The sequence below is a fragment of the Chlorella variabilis genome, assembly GCF_000147415.1.
Source record: "Chlorella variabilis unplaced genomic scaffold CHLNCscaffold_24, whole genome shotgun sequence".
NCBI lineage: Eukaryota > Viridiplantae > Chlorophyta > Trebouxiophyceae > Chlorellales > Chlorellaceae > Chlorella > Chlorella variabilis.
This window is the reverse complement of record NW_005435064.1, coordinates 54,695-67,964: the sequence shown is the minus strand read 5'-3', so window position 1 is coordinate 67,964 and position 13,270 is coordinate 54,695. Positions and strand designations below refer to the sequence as shown.

Genomic DNA, 13,270 nt, shown 5'->3' with positions numbered 1-13,270 from the left:
GCATGCAAGTTAGGCGTTGCATGTCCCAGTGGCAGTCCCTGTGCAGTGACCGTGTGCAGTGACCGGCCCTTTCTCGTGCATGCAGGCCTGTACCCTCGACTTGAAGAGGCACGCTCGCACATCGTAACCGTGGTTCAGCATCCGGGCGACGCCATTTTTGTACCCTCAGGCTGGTGGCATACGGGTAGGCCCAATGCCATGTTCTTTGCACCTGCCAACCCACAGCAGCGTGGCCTCCGCTGAAGCATTCCAACCTTCTTCCCGACATCTGCGTGTTGGGTACTGCCCCCGATATTTTTGCAGTGGAGAATGTCGACGACTGTATTAGCATCAACCACAACTGGCTCAATGGCCACAACGTGCACTGGACGTGGGCGCTGCTGCGACTGGAACGGCAGCAGGCTGAGGAGGGCATCGAGGACTGCCGGGAGCTTTGCAGGCAAGACCGGCCCTCTCCTTTTTTCAGGAATCTAGGTCATTTTGGCAGAGGCCGATTGGTTTCTGAATTGCTACCATTTCATGTTTGCCTGCAGCCTGGCTGAGTTTGAACGATTGGTTCAGAGAAGTTGGGCGGCCAACGCGGGCATGGACTATGCGGGGCTTGGGGTTCTGCTGCGCTGTATCGCGCGGAGCAGTCTGCACCAGCTAGCAGGAGTCGGCAGCTGCCCACGCCATGAAGGAGCACCAGGCCAGTTGCAAGAGGCATTAATGGCAGCTGGAAGAGAGGAAGCAGGCAGCAGCAGCGAGCGTCAGCGCTGCCCATCTAGGATGGTGGCTGATGATGGCTTCACCAGCCTCAAAACTTGCAATCTCAGTAGCCCTTGGCATCACATGTTCAGGCTCCAGCGCGTGGCGGCGGTGCTTCGAGACCTTGTGGCAGAACAGCGCCACCTCCATAATGGCTGTCAGCAACTGGACGGCGAAGCAGCACTGCCACATGCCGCAGAGTTGGATGCCAACAGCGCCTGCCTGGCGCAGGTGGAGAGGCGGCTGCGTGAGTTGGGGGTTGAGGTGTTGTAACATTCCCATGACGACAGGGCAGACGTTTACAGAAAGCAGGTGGTCGGTGCGATTGCAGTGCTAGTCATCGAATAAAGATACAGATGAGAAAGGGTAAGAACAGTTCATTGCAAACATTTGGTACCAGTGGCCTGGCAAGGGCCGCCTCACGTGGCCGTCCCCAGCTGCAAAGCGAAGTACAACACGCCCGGCAGCGGGCAGTCGTTGTAGCGCTTGCAGGGCTGGAAGCCCAGCCTGCTGTACAAGCGATTGGCCCCCGACAGCCGCTCAAGCGTGTCCAGCACCATAAGGCGGTAGCCCAGGAGTGGCGCCGCTGTTAGCAGGGCCCGCACCAGCGCCGCGCCAGCGCCCAACCCGTGGTGCCCCTCCAGCACAAACAGCCGCTTCATCTCGCACACCTCTGCCAGCGGCACGCCCGCCACCGCGTCGCCCTCGCCCAGCGTGGGCGTGTGCCCGGCCAGGCGCCGTAGCGCCACGGCGCCGATGCATTCCTCGCCGCTGCCGCTCGCCGCATACGCCAGCAGCATGCTGCCTCCCGCCTCGGCGGCATAGCTGCCAGGCAGGCTCGCCAGCTCGCGCTCAATGCCCTGGAACCCAAGGTCTTCTCCCAACCATTCTGCATGCTCAACAGAAGGCAGGAAGAAGGCCGGTCGGGGCAGCGAGAGGGTCAAGGGCAGCGGCAGTGGCGGCATGGGCAGTAACTCGACTCAAATGGCGCTGTGCCGCCCGCAACTGACATCCAACCAATCGGAACACATCCTGTATCGCCCACACGGCCGCAGAAGCGCCAGCACCTAAGTAAGCGGCGGTGACGCTCTTAAACTCCTCGAGCTGCTGCTGCGATTTCACAGGTCGCACTACGACCTCTAGAGGAATCCGGGCCATGACTGGATGCTGCTGGGGGCGGTGAGCGGTGGGCCGCTGCTCTCCTGGCCTGAAGAGCGGTTGAAAGGAGCGACCGAGGGCGGCACCAGAGATCATGGCAGCATTCCGGTTGGGCTAACCTTGGCGGTTGTTGGCCCACCAGCTGCGTGTCATGACACTCAGCGCCAGGTGGCCGCTGCGCTGGCGTCACATCCTGTGTGCAATTTGCAGTGCTTGCACAATCATGAACCGCCAAACATAGCTCAGCACAGTTCAGTTACAAGAGAATATTGGAAAACATGACGGGATTTCACACAAATTGCATGGAAGGCGGTGCAAAGGAATGTCGGGCAAAACTGGGTGGAGAGCAACAGGTGCATGAATGGACACGGTTGGTTGGTGCATGAATGGACATGATGGTTGGTTGGGGCATGAATGGCAGGAGCAAGCATGGGTATGATGCTTCACCTACTTGCATGGCCCCATGTGAGACAAGCTACAAATACTAAGAGAGACGCTGCGAAGAATGAATGGATGAAGACATCACGGCGCTGCCCCAAACCCCTTTCCCCCACCCCCTGTAGCCCCCCTCTTCTTGCCCTTGCCCTTGGTGGCCTTGGCGGCCTTGCCGCCGGCGTGGGCCACGCTGCCCAGCCGCGCCTGCGCCCTGGCCTGCGCGGCGCGTATGCCCTCCAGGCTGGGCGCATCCAGGCAGTCGAAGAGGAAACCCACGGCGCGGCGCTCCAGGGGCTTGACCTCGGGGTGCCAGTGGCGCATGATGAGGACGATGCGATCGCGGTCGGCGCCATTGAACGTTTCGTGGACAAAGCTGGTGTCCCACACCACGGCCCTGCCCTGCTCCCACTGCCGCACGTGGTCGCCCACCTTGAACCAGCAGTCGCCGGCTGGTATGTCCAGGCCCAGGTGCGAGGTCTGTATGAAGTTGACGTAATCGGTGTGGCTCTTGATGCCCGTGCCCGCGGGCTGGCGAGCAAAGAACACCTCCAGCGTGGGCGCTGCCGCGGGAGGGGTGGGTGGAGAAGGGAGGCCCGTGAGCGCGTGATCCCTGGGCCAGGGGCAGGTGGGACGAGTGGACGGCTGGCGCTGCGCGGCGGCTTGCATCTCTGGCCGGGCAGCAGCAGGCGGATGGCGCACACACCTTTGAGGTCCTGGAAGACTTGGACGGTCCGTGGGAAGAGGCGGGCGTTGTCTGGGTCCCAGTGACCACGGTCCTGCAGCCCAGCGTGGCACGGCATGCACCAGCGTGAGCTTGCACCGGCGGCATGCTTAACCAGGTCAGCAGCAACAGCCACGCCACAACCACGCCCTCCCTCCCCCGCCTTTGTCCCCTCTCACCTGGAGCACCAGCGTGCGCCAGTCGTCTCCATACCCCGCCGCATCGCCCCGCACTGCCGGCACCCAGATGTTGTTCCCCTTTGCCGCCAGCTCCGCGTCGGCTGTCACCTCGCGGAACTCTCGCAGGATCGCATCCGCCTGCGATGCGGTGGAGGGGGGGCAGGCACGAGACAGAAGAGGACGGCGGATGGGTGGGACAGCAAGCCAGGGCGAGAAGGAGGGGCAGAGGGGAGGGAGCAACGAGGCGAGCCGGTGTGTAGGGTCGCTCCAGTGCAGCTGCATGCCGGGGATGCAGGTGGTAGCCACGCAGCAACCAAGCAACAGCAACCTGGAGAGAGCCCGCCGCACCCCAAACACACAACCCGCTGTGCACGCTGTACCGCACCCCTTGCACACACGCCCACCTGCTGCTCCACTGCCAGCAGCCACTCATAGCCGGGTGCCTGGATGTCGGGGAGGGGCGCCGCTGTCAGGCCCTTGATGTAGCTGTTGGCCACTTGCAGGCCCAGACCCGGCCAGTGCCTCTCGTACTCCCGCCCCGCCAGCAGGCGCCGGTAGCTGTCCAGCACGCGCGGGGCCGCCAGCGCGCCCCAAAAAGTCTCCTCAAATGCTTCCTCCACCGCCTTGCCCAGCTCCTCCTGGCTCAGGGTTGCCGGCGCAGCAGAGCGCAGGAATTCTAGGTCGGGGCCCACAGCTGGCACCCCCGCGGATGGCGTTAAACCGCGCCGGGCTGCCGCCGCGGGCACTCGCCGGCGCCCAGGCCGGACTGCACAAAAGCACGGGCAGCAGGACCTATTATGGCTTGGACACAGTGGAATCCCCAGCATGTGGAGCAGCCCCCAAATACAGCTCGTTGCCATTCAGGTGCACGAGAGTGGCCTGCCTGTGGGCTGGCGCATGTGGGCCCGCCCGCCGCTGCCCGCTGCTGCACCAGCGCGCCCCCGGAAGGGCAGGGCCCTTGCCTCCTCAAGCCCCGCTCACCTGCTGCGCCCGCACAGCGAGTTGTCCCCTGGCAGCCGGCATGCCCCCCTCCTCTGCACGCAGGAGGAGCGCCGACTGCCAACGCCATGCCTCAACTCCGGGACGCCCCCGCTCAGTCCTCCAGTGAACCCCTCGATCGGAAATGGGGAGGCCAGCTCATGTGTGTTGGGCAACACATGCGGTCGGCCGACACGTCGACCTGACGCAACATTTCGGCAGCAGCCCCTTCTATTGCATTCGACAGGTGAACTGCTGGTAGCTGGTAGATTGGGCCATGGCAGAGGTAGGGCGACAGAAGCAGAGGGCAACGCCCATGTCAAAGTTGTGTGCTCGCTTCAGAGACTGCACACAGAGTCTCTGCTGCACGGTGTGAGCGCAGAAAGAGGCTGGCCGCGGTTGGGCGGGGCTGCCACCCGACCTTTTGAAGCGGGCTGTGGCGGCGGCACTGCCCCAACCCGACTTCACTCCTAGAGACAGCTCGCCTGTGGGTCAGCCTGCGGCTGGCGCGCCGCAGCTGGACGGCGGTAGTGATGACATGCCGGTGGCAGTGAAGGCCTGCGTGCCTGTGCCCGTCAGCTGCCCTGGCTCCACCGCCATGTCACGGCGCTCACCCTCACCCCACCACCGCGAGTGGTAGCTCATCTGCGGCAGACCGGCGTGAGGAGGGCCTGGCCTGGGCAGAGGGACTGTGCGGCAGCAGGCTGAACGTGCAGGGCGAGGCTTGGGAGCTGGCAGGCCTCGAGTCGCCCCTGGCGGCAGGTGGGCACGCCAGCTGCCGACGCCAGCTGCCGCCACCTGCTGCCGGCTGCTGGCAGGCATGCCTGTCTGCTGCCAGCCTCGTTGTGCAACCGCAGCCCTCATTCCTCGTGACCCCTGTCATTGTCAAGTGCAGCGCTGATAGCCTGAGAGCTATGTGCACAAGTTGGCCACAGGCTCTTCACAGCACACCAGCGAGCCCGCCTCTTCATTTCCAGTAACGGCTTTTGTACCGCCAGAGCGCGCGCCTACCACCAATGAAGGCCTCACTTTATTTGTTGCACATTTGAGCAATCAAGCGTGTCCTGACTGTGAAGCAACCACAACCATTTAGAATCAAATTCTTTGCCAATCCTCGCTGCTGCAGATCCTCTGCTGGCGTAGCAGACGAGGCCGAAACGGCATGCCTCAGGGCAGGCCATTCGACAGGCCCAGGTGCAGCTCGCCGACCGCCCCGGTGGTGGCCCCAAAGGCGGGCAGCTTGGTCGCGCCAAAGGGCGGCACGCCCAGGGGGCTGACGCCGTAGGGAGGGCTGCCACCGCTGCTGAGGGAGCCGTGGTGCGGCACGGCAAAGCCAAGGGTGGGGGAGCCTGCAGGTGCGTGGCAGGGGCAGAGGCGTGGGCCCAGGCATCAGCATGTGGTTGCCAGTGCAGCCAGGCAGGCACAAGACGGTCGTGTGAGCAGCCCGGCCCTGAAACCCACCGGCCGGGCCGCCAAACAGCATGGGCGCCTTGAGCGCGCCGGGCAGGTGAGGGCGCTTGCGGGCTCGGTAATCGGACCCCAGGCTGGAGCCGGGCACGGAGCCAAAGCGGGTGCGCTTCAAGTCGTCAGTGTCGCCTGCAGGCAGGGGTGATGTGCACGGGGAGGGGGCCAGGACTGAGTGCGCCAGCCGGAGTGCATCGGAAAGGGCAGGGCAGGGCGGGGCGAGCAAGCAGAGAGCCGGCCACATGCGGTGTGCCCAGCGTGCGGCCGCCCCTGCACCGCGCCGCCGCCACGCACCAGAGTTGGAGGAGCTCTCGTACCCCGAGCTGCTGCTGCTGCTGTTGCTGCTGTCATCGTCGTCACTGCTGCTGCTGCTGCTGCTGCTGCTGTCATCCAGGCCCGACAGCGCCTGCCCAGCCTGCAGCAGGCCAAGAGGGCAGCCGCCCAGCACGTGAGCAGGGGTGCGTGGCCGGCCTGGCAGGCAGGCAGGCAGGCGGGCTCCACACAGGCAGGCGCCGCGGCACCGAATGCAGTACAGGCAGGCAGCACCGCATGCAGTACAGGGATGCAGCAGGCACGCACCGCCGCGGCCGCCTCCTCCTCCGACATCTCGCTCCCCGCCTCCTCCTCCTCCTCCTCCTCCTCGTCAGAGTCTGTGTCGGATGACTCGAGGTCGGCACGCACAGCGCCCGCGGGGTGGCCCCTCCTCCACCACACGTATGTGGCGCCCAGGTCCAGGTGCGAGGCTGAGCGGCGGAGGAGGTAGGGGTCAAAGGGGAAGAAGAGCTCCAGCTGGCGGTGGGGGGGCTTGTGCGCGTGGGCGCCGCCGCCGCCACCCGCATGCCGCCGCTCCCACTCCCGCACAATCTTGGCCAGCTCGTCAAAGCCCTGCACCCGTGCCTGCAGCAGGGGAAGGAACAGGGGGGCCTCAGGGAGGCGAGGTGAAGAAGAGCGGCGGGCAGTCGGCGGCGTGCCAGCGTGCTGCGCTGAGTGGAGGTGGGGTGCTGGGTCACCTGGCCCGCCCCCCAGACCAGCAGCATGCAGGAGGTAGCTGCAAGGGCAGGCGCACCTGCCGCCCAAACTCTGCCACCACCGACCGCGCGCAGCTGCTCAGCGGGTCCAGGCCGTGCTGCAGCAGCTTGGGCATGGGCCCCGAAAACAGCTGGCGCACCGCCTCGGCGCAGGCCTCGCGCTGCGGGGCAGGCACGGGGCGGGCAGGGAGGGGTGAGGGGAGCAGGAGGGTGAGGGGGAGGGGTGAGTAGAGCGCGGGAACCACTGGCCAGGCCAGCACCTGCCACGCCGATGCGCCTCCCACCTGCGCGTGCGTGGCGTCCCGCCGCTCATGCGCCCGCATGCCCGTCGGCGTGTCTACAGATGCGGGCGTGCCGCCGCTGGCGCCCAAGCTGCCCGCCGCGCCCGCCGCTGCCGCCGCCGCGCCCGCCGCCGCCGGCTCTCCGATGCCGGCGGGCGCCACGGCGGCGCCAACGCCGCCGTCGTGGTTGTGCTGGCGTGCACGGGGCGGGCGCAGCAGGGGCTCCATGTGGTAGCACAGAACGTACAGCAGGGCCTGGCAGGCGGCGTGGAAGGCGCCGTGCCGCACTTTGGCGTCAGAAGAAATCACTGCAAGCGGTGGGGCCAAAGCAGAGGCAGGGTCAGCCGGTGTGGAGGCGGGAGCCCGCCTGTGCTTGGCGGCGGCCCAAGGCGGACCACGCCCGGCCATCGGGCTGGGTGCCAGTGCCGTGGGTGGGCGCCCGCCGGCGCGCCGGGCGCAGCTCACTTGCGATGCTGCTGGAGGATGGGATGGGGGGCAGGCCTCCGCGCCGGTCCTCGTCCCGGGCGTACCGCAGGCACCAGTCGGCGATGCGCTGCAGGCTCTCCACCACCAGGCCCTCGGGGCAGTAGGCGGCCCTGCAGGCAGGCGAGGGGCCAGGAACGGCGCAAAGCGTGGTCAGCTTCAATTCAGCGCCAAGGACACACTGCCTCGCTTCACCCCTCGGCGGCAGATGCGCAAGCTGGCTGGCACGAGCACCACTCCCACGCCGGCCTGGCCCCAGGCTGGCCCGCCCCCTGCCCCCGCCAGGCGCGCGCCTGGCCAGGAAGGATGCGGCGTAGGCGGCGCAGGCGGAGCGCGCGATGGGCGGCTGCTGCTTGTCGGTCAGGCGGCTGATGAGGAGGTGCAGGAAGGCGCGGCAGCAGGGCTCGGGGGCCTGGCGGCAGGCGTAGAAGAGCAGGAACTGCGGGCGGGCGGGCAGGGGGCGGGGCCAGCAGCGTCTTGAAGTGGCAGCAGCAGCAACATGCTGCACGTCCCCACCTCCAGGCTGGTGGCGGCATTGGAGTGCTGCTGCCGTGCTGCCGGGGCCCACCTGCGTGAACTTGGAGCGGTGGGTGAGCAGCACGCAGCGCTCAAACGCGCCCAGCAGCGTGGCCCAGGCCCCGGGCAGCTGCCCCGCGGCCTGCCGCGCCGCCAGGTGCGCAAACGTCAGCTCCATCATGCTGTCCAGCTTGTCGGCCGTCTCATCCACCCGAGGCTTCTCCGCCGCCTCCCCCTCGCCGCCGCCAGCCGCGGCGGCGGGGTGCTTGAGGGCGTGGCCGCCCTCCCAGCCGCCGCGCGCGGCGGGGCGCGGCGACGCGCCGTCCTCGCCGCTGCTGCCGCCGTGGTTGCCCAGATCCAGCTCGCTCATGCCTGCGGGGGGCGGGCGGGCGAGCAGCACAGCAGGAACGAGACGCATGCAGCGTCACCAAACCAGCTGCCTCATCAAATCTGCACCGGGCTGCCGCCCGCAAGCTGACGGCGGCACAGCGCCACCCAGCGGGCAGGCGAGGGCACGCCGTGGGCAAGCTCAGGAGGTTTACGGGTGAGCGGGCTGAGGAGAGCCCGGCAGCACCGGCCCTCACCCTCCAGCTCGAAGATGTCTGGCTCCTCCTCGGGCGGCAGCCCGCCCTCCTCCTCCCGCGTCTCCTCCGTGTGCACCTCTGCAATGTCCTCCCACCTGCGCCGAGGGCAAAGGCAGCACCGGCGGTGAGCAGCCCTGCAAAGCCGACAGCTGCAGCGCCCCTGCCACTGCTCACGGCGTGCGCTCGCCCTGTGCCACCTTCCCACCTTCGCTCGGCCACTGTCTGCCACTGCCACCGCCCCACCGCCCCTGCCCCACAGCCCTCCACGCCGCCTGCCCACCTGATCTCCACATCGATCGAGATGAGGTGCTCCAGCACACCCGACAGCAGGCCCTCGCGGATGCCGCCCCCGGCACGCCCCTCCGCCAGCCCATACACCGCGCGCAGGTACAGGCACTGCGTGTTGCGGTCCCGCAGCTTGTGGGGGAAGTTGGCCACCACGAGCGGCAGCAGGCGCGACCCGGCCGTGGGCACCAGCACCAGCACCTGCAGGCCAAGGGGCCGCATGCGATGCAGGGGTGAGGCTGGCAGGCGGGCAGCATCGGCGCCTGGGCAGCCAAACATCAGAACAAATCGGAGCAGACGTGTCTGAACACGACTTGCCAATGGCAGCGGCAGGGCTTTGCCAAAGCTTGACGGCATAGCGCGCCCGCCAGCCACCATAGCCAACCGCTCTACCTAAGCATCCCCCATCCAGCGGTCTGTGAGCAACAACCAAGCTGTGTGCATCCAGCACAGGGGAAAGATGGTGGGATGTTTTGGCGGTTGGCGCGGAGTTGCCGCTCCGCGCAGCACCGGCCTTCCAAGACGCTGCTCCGCTAGTGCAGCAATGCTGACCACGTAGCAGGACTGCACCATCACTTGGTATGGACTGCTTGGTTCCGTGCCCTCGCCTATTTCGGCGAGGCTGTGGAGCCGCAGCCAGGCGGTGCTGGTGTGCGGCTCACCACCGCCCTACGGCGCACCCAGATGGGGTGCCGAGGCATGCCATGCCGACAGACCAGCTTCCCGCCAGCAGGGGCCAGCTTGCACCCGAGGCTGTGCGATGAAGCAGGGGAGCCGCCGGCCAGCTGGGGCATTTGGCCAGCCAGCTCTTGCTGTGCCCCAAGCACAGGCTGGCTACAGTTCGCCACTCCTTCCCTGCCCAGGCCCAGGCCTGTAGGCCTGCAGCCACAGCATGTGCCTGGGCCCCAACCCCCTCACCTTCTCCGTGGCTCCCAGCACCTCGTCCTGTATGAGCGCCTGCCCCTCCAGCGGCTGCCACTGCTCGCCCGGGTGCGGGTCCGGCAGCGGCGGCCCCGGCGGCGGCAGCAGGCTGTACACCAGCGTCTGCAGGCACGACTGCACCAGGGCGCCGTTGGCCACCACCACATGCGCCACCCAGTCCAGCAGCTCCAGGCGCAGCGCCTGCAGGCGGGGGCGAGGGCACGGCACGGAGATGAGGCAAGCTTGGACGTAATGTTTGCGCCCCGAGCGATGGCAACAATTCAAAGAAGCTCAGGCATCGGGGTGGCTGCCTGGCAAAAGGGCCAGAAGCACGCCGCCGCCGGCCAGCCCACCTGCGGGACCTGCCACAGCGGCGTGTCTAGCAGCTCCTTGAGCAGCAGCTCGTGCCGGCGCTCGTGCACCAGCGACACGCAGGCACCCAGCACGCGCAGCAGCGCCGTCAGCTGGTCTGCTGCGGCGGGGTCGGGTGCTGCGGCGCCGGCTCCCACACCGCCGCCGCCCCGCAAGGCGCCCTTGAGCCGCTTCACCTCGCTCACTAGCCTGCAGAGCAACGGTGGCAGAGTGCATCAATCAACGCTGCAAACAACTTCCGAGCGCCTCCTCTGTTCTGTTTTGTATGTTGGCACGTGTGCAGCGCGGGACTGGGTCAACAAGCAAGGGCGCCGCCGGGCGGGTGGGCTCACTGGTCATAGAGCGCGGTGCTGCCGCCGCTGGCTTTTGCAGCCAGCGCCTCTTGCACATACTGCCGGAGAAGCTCGTCCGCGTCTGCCCCTGCAGCTGGCAGGCGCAGGCATGAGCGAGGGCGCCAAAGGGCGGCGGCAGGTTTTTGCAACAAGGCAGCAGGAGCTGGCATGTAACGCACCTACAGACATCTTGGGATGCGGGCTTGCTTAGCAGGCCGCCATGCTGCAAAGGAGGGCATGCACAGGTGCCTGTGCACCGTGGCCCTGCTGCCAAGCGGTCTAGGGACGTACAGCAGGCTCTTCAGAGGGACAGGGGCGCCGCACAAAGCATAGTTTCATCCTCACGCCGCCATTTTTGCCAACTCAGCCGAAATTGCATCGCCAGTCGAAGAAACCCTGGCCCAACCCCCTACGTGCAAATTGCAGCTTTCCCTCGCTCGATCCACGCTCTCAGCAGCAGCACTTCCCTGGCAAAGGCACCCCCACCCCGCTGGCAGAACACCGGCAGCCAAGCTGAACAGCACTTTATCTGCGACTGTAGTTCCTGCGGGGCACCTATCAAGGGCAGGGTCGCCTCGCAGGGGTGGCATCAGAAACATGGAGAAGTCCCATTCAGCTCTCGTCGAGCCTTCGGCCGCCCAGGGCCAGCCTGCAGCCAGGCCGGGCAGCGGCGACGCCGCCACCAAGCCCGGCAGCGCCCAGCAGCAGCAGCAGGCAGCGGGCGACCCGCTGTCGCCGCGTGGTGGCGCAGGCAAGGCGGCTCCCGCTCCGGCGCCTGCAGCGGCGGTGCCCTCCCTGCCGGGCGAGGTCACCGAGCCATTGCTTCCCATGAGCAGCGAGGACTGCACACCGGTGCCGTCGGTGGAGCTGGCGCCGGCGCTCACGGCAGAGGAGGCGGAGCGGCGCAAGCGGCGGCGCGACCGCTGGGAGAGGGAGGCCGAGGCCAAGCAGCGGTGGGAGCTGCAGCGCCGCCTGGTGGACATCAGCACCGACGTCGAGTTCCTGGCGAGGGAGGTGAGCTTGGGGATGGCAGCCGGGCTGGGGCGAGCTGGAAGGGGCCAAACTGGAGGCATCAGGAAAAGTCGGGCTCGCGTGTGTGATGCTGCAACCTGCCCCTTGCCTCGTCTGCAGGTGGAGCGGGTGCGGAACGAGATGGACGTGCCGCTGCCGTCGCTGAGCGAGCTGAACGAGGCGGAGCGCACGCAGGTGTGTGTGGGTGGGGGGTGGCGTGCACACACGTCGTGCGGCTTGGCTTGGCGTGCACACCCAGGGCGGGCCGCTGTTCCATCCGCGCCCCTCCCGCGCTGAACAGCCCCTCCTGGCCCCCCTGGCCTGCTCCGCCTTTTCCTGCCCACAGCTGGAGGCGTGGCGGCGCAAACGCTGCAACGACCTGCTGATCAACCACTGCAAGAAGACGCTGGCACAGATCACCACGCACAAGGTGAGGGTTCCTGGCCGCCACGCTACACCCGTCTCCCCACCGCTCCATGCCGCGCCGACCTGTACCAGCCCGCCATCCCTGCCTGCTTCCCCGCCGCGGTCCACCCCTGCTCCCTCCGGCATCCCCCCGCATGAAGCACAACCCCACTCCCTCCCTCCCTCTCCCCTCCACCACCGCAGTGGTCCTGGCCATTCAACGCCCCCGTGGACCTGCGCCAGTACCCCGACTACGCGGAGACGGTATCCCGCCCCATGGACTTTGGCACCATCAAGCGCCGCATCGACGTGGGGCTGTACCGCCACCCAGACGAGTTCCTGTCCGACGTGCGCCTCGTGTTTGACAACGCCCGCCTCTACAACAAGCCCGGCAGCGACGTGCACGTCATGGCAAACACGCTGCAGGTGGGGGCGAGGGTGGCAGGGGTGGGTGGGTGGGTGGGTGGGGGCTAGGGATGCCGGTGGCAGGGTGTGTCTGTGTGTGTTCTGCGGGCAGGGGTCGTTTCAGCTCGCTCAATGAGGCAGCGTCTGTAGCGGCGCCCTCGTGCTGACCTGCCTCCTTGCGGCCCCCGCTGCGCGCAGGAGCGGTTTGAGGAGCGGTACGCCGTGTCTGTGACGCCGCGCGTGCTGGAGGAGGCGGCCATCTGGCAGTACCAGACGGAGGAGGCGCGGCGGCGCCACGTGGAGGCCAGCGCGCGCGACAGCGGCGACGCGCTGGAGCAGCACTGCGCGGTGCGGGGCAGGGGGAGGGGGGCGGATGCGTCCTCCTTGCGCTTGCGCCTGGGCCAACCTGGCCTTTGCAGTCGGCTGTGGGCATGTGAGCGCCGGTGGCAGCGTTGCCTCTTGCGTGCATGCCAACACGTCTTCCTTTTTCTCGTCCCGCTGCCTGCAGGTGCTGGTCAAGTACATAGATGAGGCGCAGGCATGCATCCTGGATGCACGCAGCGCGGCGGCCGCCCTGTGCAAGCCCGTCAGCAGGGAGGAGAAGGTGCCGGGGGGCTCGGGCTCAGCCGTGGCGCTAGGGTGCACGCCGCGGGGCGCGTGCAGTCGCTGACGCGTACAGGAGGCTTGGCCCGTGTGCAGTGGCGTGGCTGCTGCTGCCTGCGTGCCGCCACGCCTGGCTGACCGCTTAGCTGGCCTTGCCCTTGTCTGCAACCCTGCAGGAGGCGCTGGTACGGGCGCTCACCTCCATGCCGCAGGACCAGTTTGAGCTGGCTGTGGCGCTGGTGATGGGGCACCACCCGGGCCTGCAGCCCTACGACGACTTTGGGTTCGACCTGGATGCGCTGGATGCGCTGACGCTGCGCCAGATGCAGGTGTGTGTGTGTGTGGGGGGGGGGGGACGGTGC

The 13,270-nt window shown here is 67.4% G+C and overlaps 3 protein-coding genes across 3 annotated transcripts; 1 reads left to right on the top strand and 2 right to left on the bottom strand.

Annotated features, from left to right (window-relative positions):
• Window positions 1-1,166: 1,166 nt before the first annotated feature.
• On the bottom strand, window positions 1,167-4,351 carry CHLNCDRAFT_58968 (hypothetical protein; the record flags this gene model as incomplete). The annotated part of the gene is made up of 6 exons (XM_005844082.1): window positions 4,222-4,351; window positions 3,645-4,006; window positions 3,241-3,378; window positions 3,044-3,116; window positions 2,460-2,900; window positions 1,167-1,636 (listed from the first exon to the last, which is right to left on the bottom strand). The coding sequence occupies exons 1-6, from the start codon at window positions 4,307-4,309 to the stop codon at window positions 1,167-1,169; spliced, it is 1,572 nt and encodes a 523-aa protein (XP_005844144.1). The 5' UTR covers window positions 4,310-4,351.
• A 1,034-nt stretch (window positions 4,352-5,385) lies between these two features.
• On the bottom strand, window positions 5,386-10,673 carry CHLNCDRAFT_54625 (hypothetical protein; the record flags this gene model as incomplete). Its single annotated transcript, XM_005844081.1, has 15 exons — window positions 5,386-5,567; window positions 5,680-5,814; window positions 5,977-6,097; window positions 6,262-6,579; window positions 6,749-6,871; window positions 6,995-7,299; window positions 7,457-7,587; window positions 7,657-7,913; window positions 8,043-8,362; window positions 8,575-8,669; window positions 8,780-9,060; window positions 9,778-9,981; window positions 10,134-10,341; window positions 10,485-10,572; window positions 10,664-10,673. 15 exons carry the CDS (start codon window positions 10,671-10,673, stop codon window positions 5,386-5,388), a joined length of 2,778 nt encoding a protein of 925 aa, XP_005844143.1.
• Window positions 10,674-12,107: 1,434 nt separating this feature from the next.
• Window positions 12,108-12,374, top strand: CHLNCDRAFT_27193 (hypothetical protein; the record flags this gene model as incomplete). The annotated part of the gene is made up of 1 exon (XM_005844164.1): window positions 12,108-12,374. A coding segment is annotated over one exon (267 nt), but the record flags the coding sequence as incomplete, so codon positions are not given.
• Window positions 12,375-13,270: the final 896 nt, after the last annotated feature.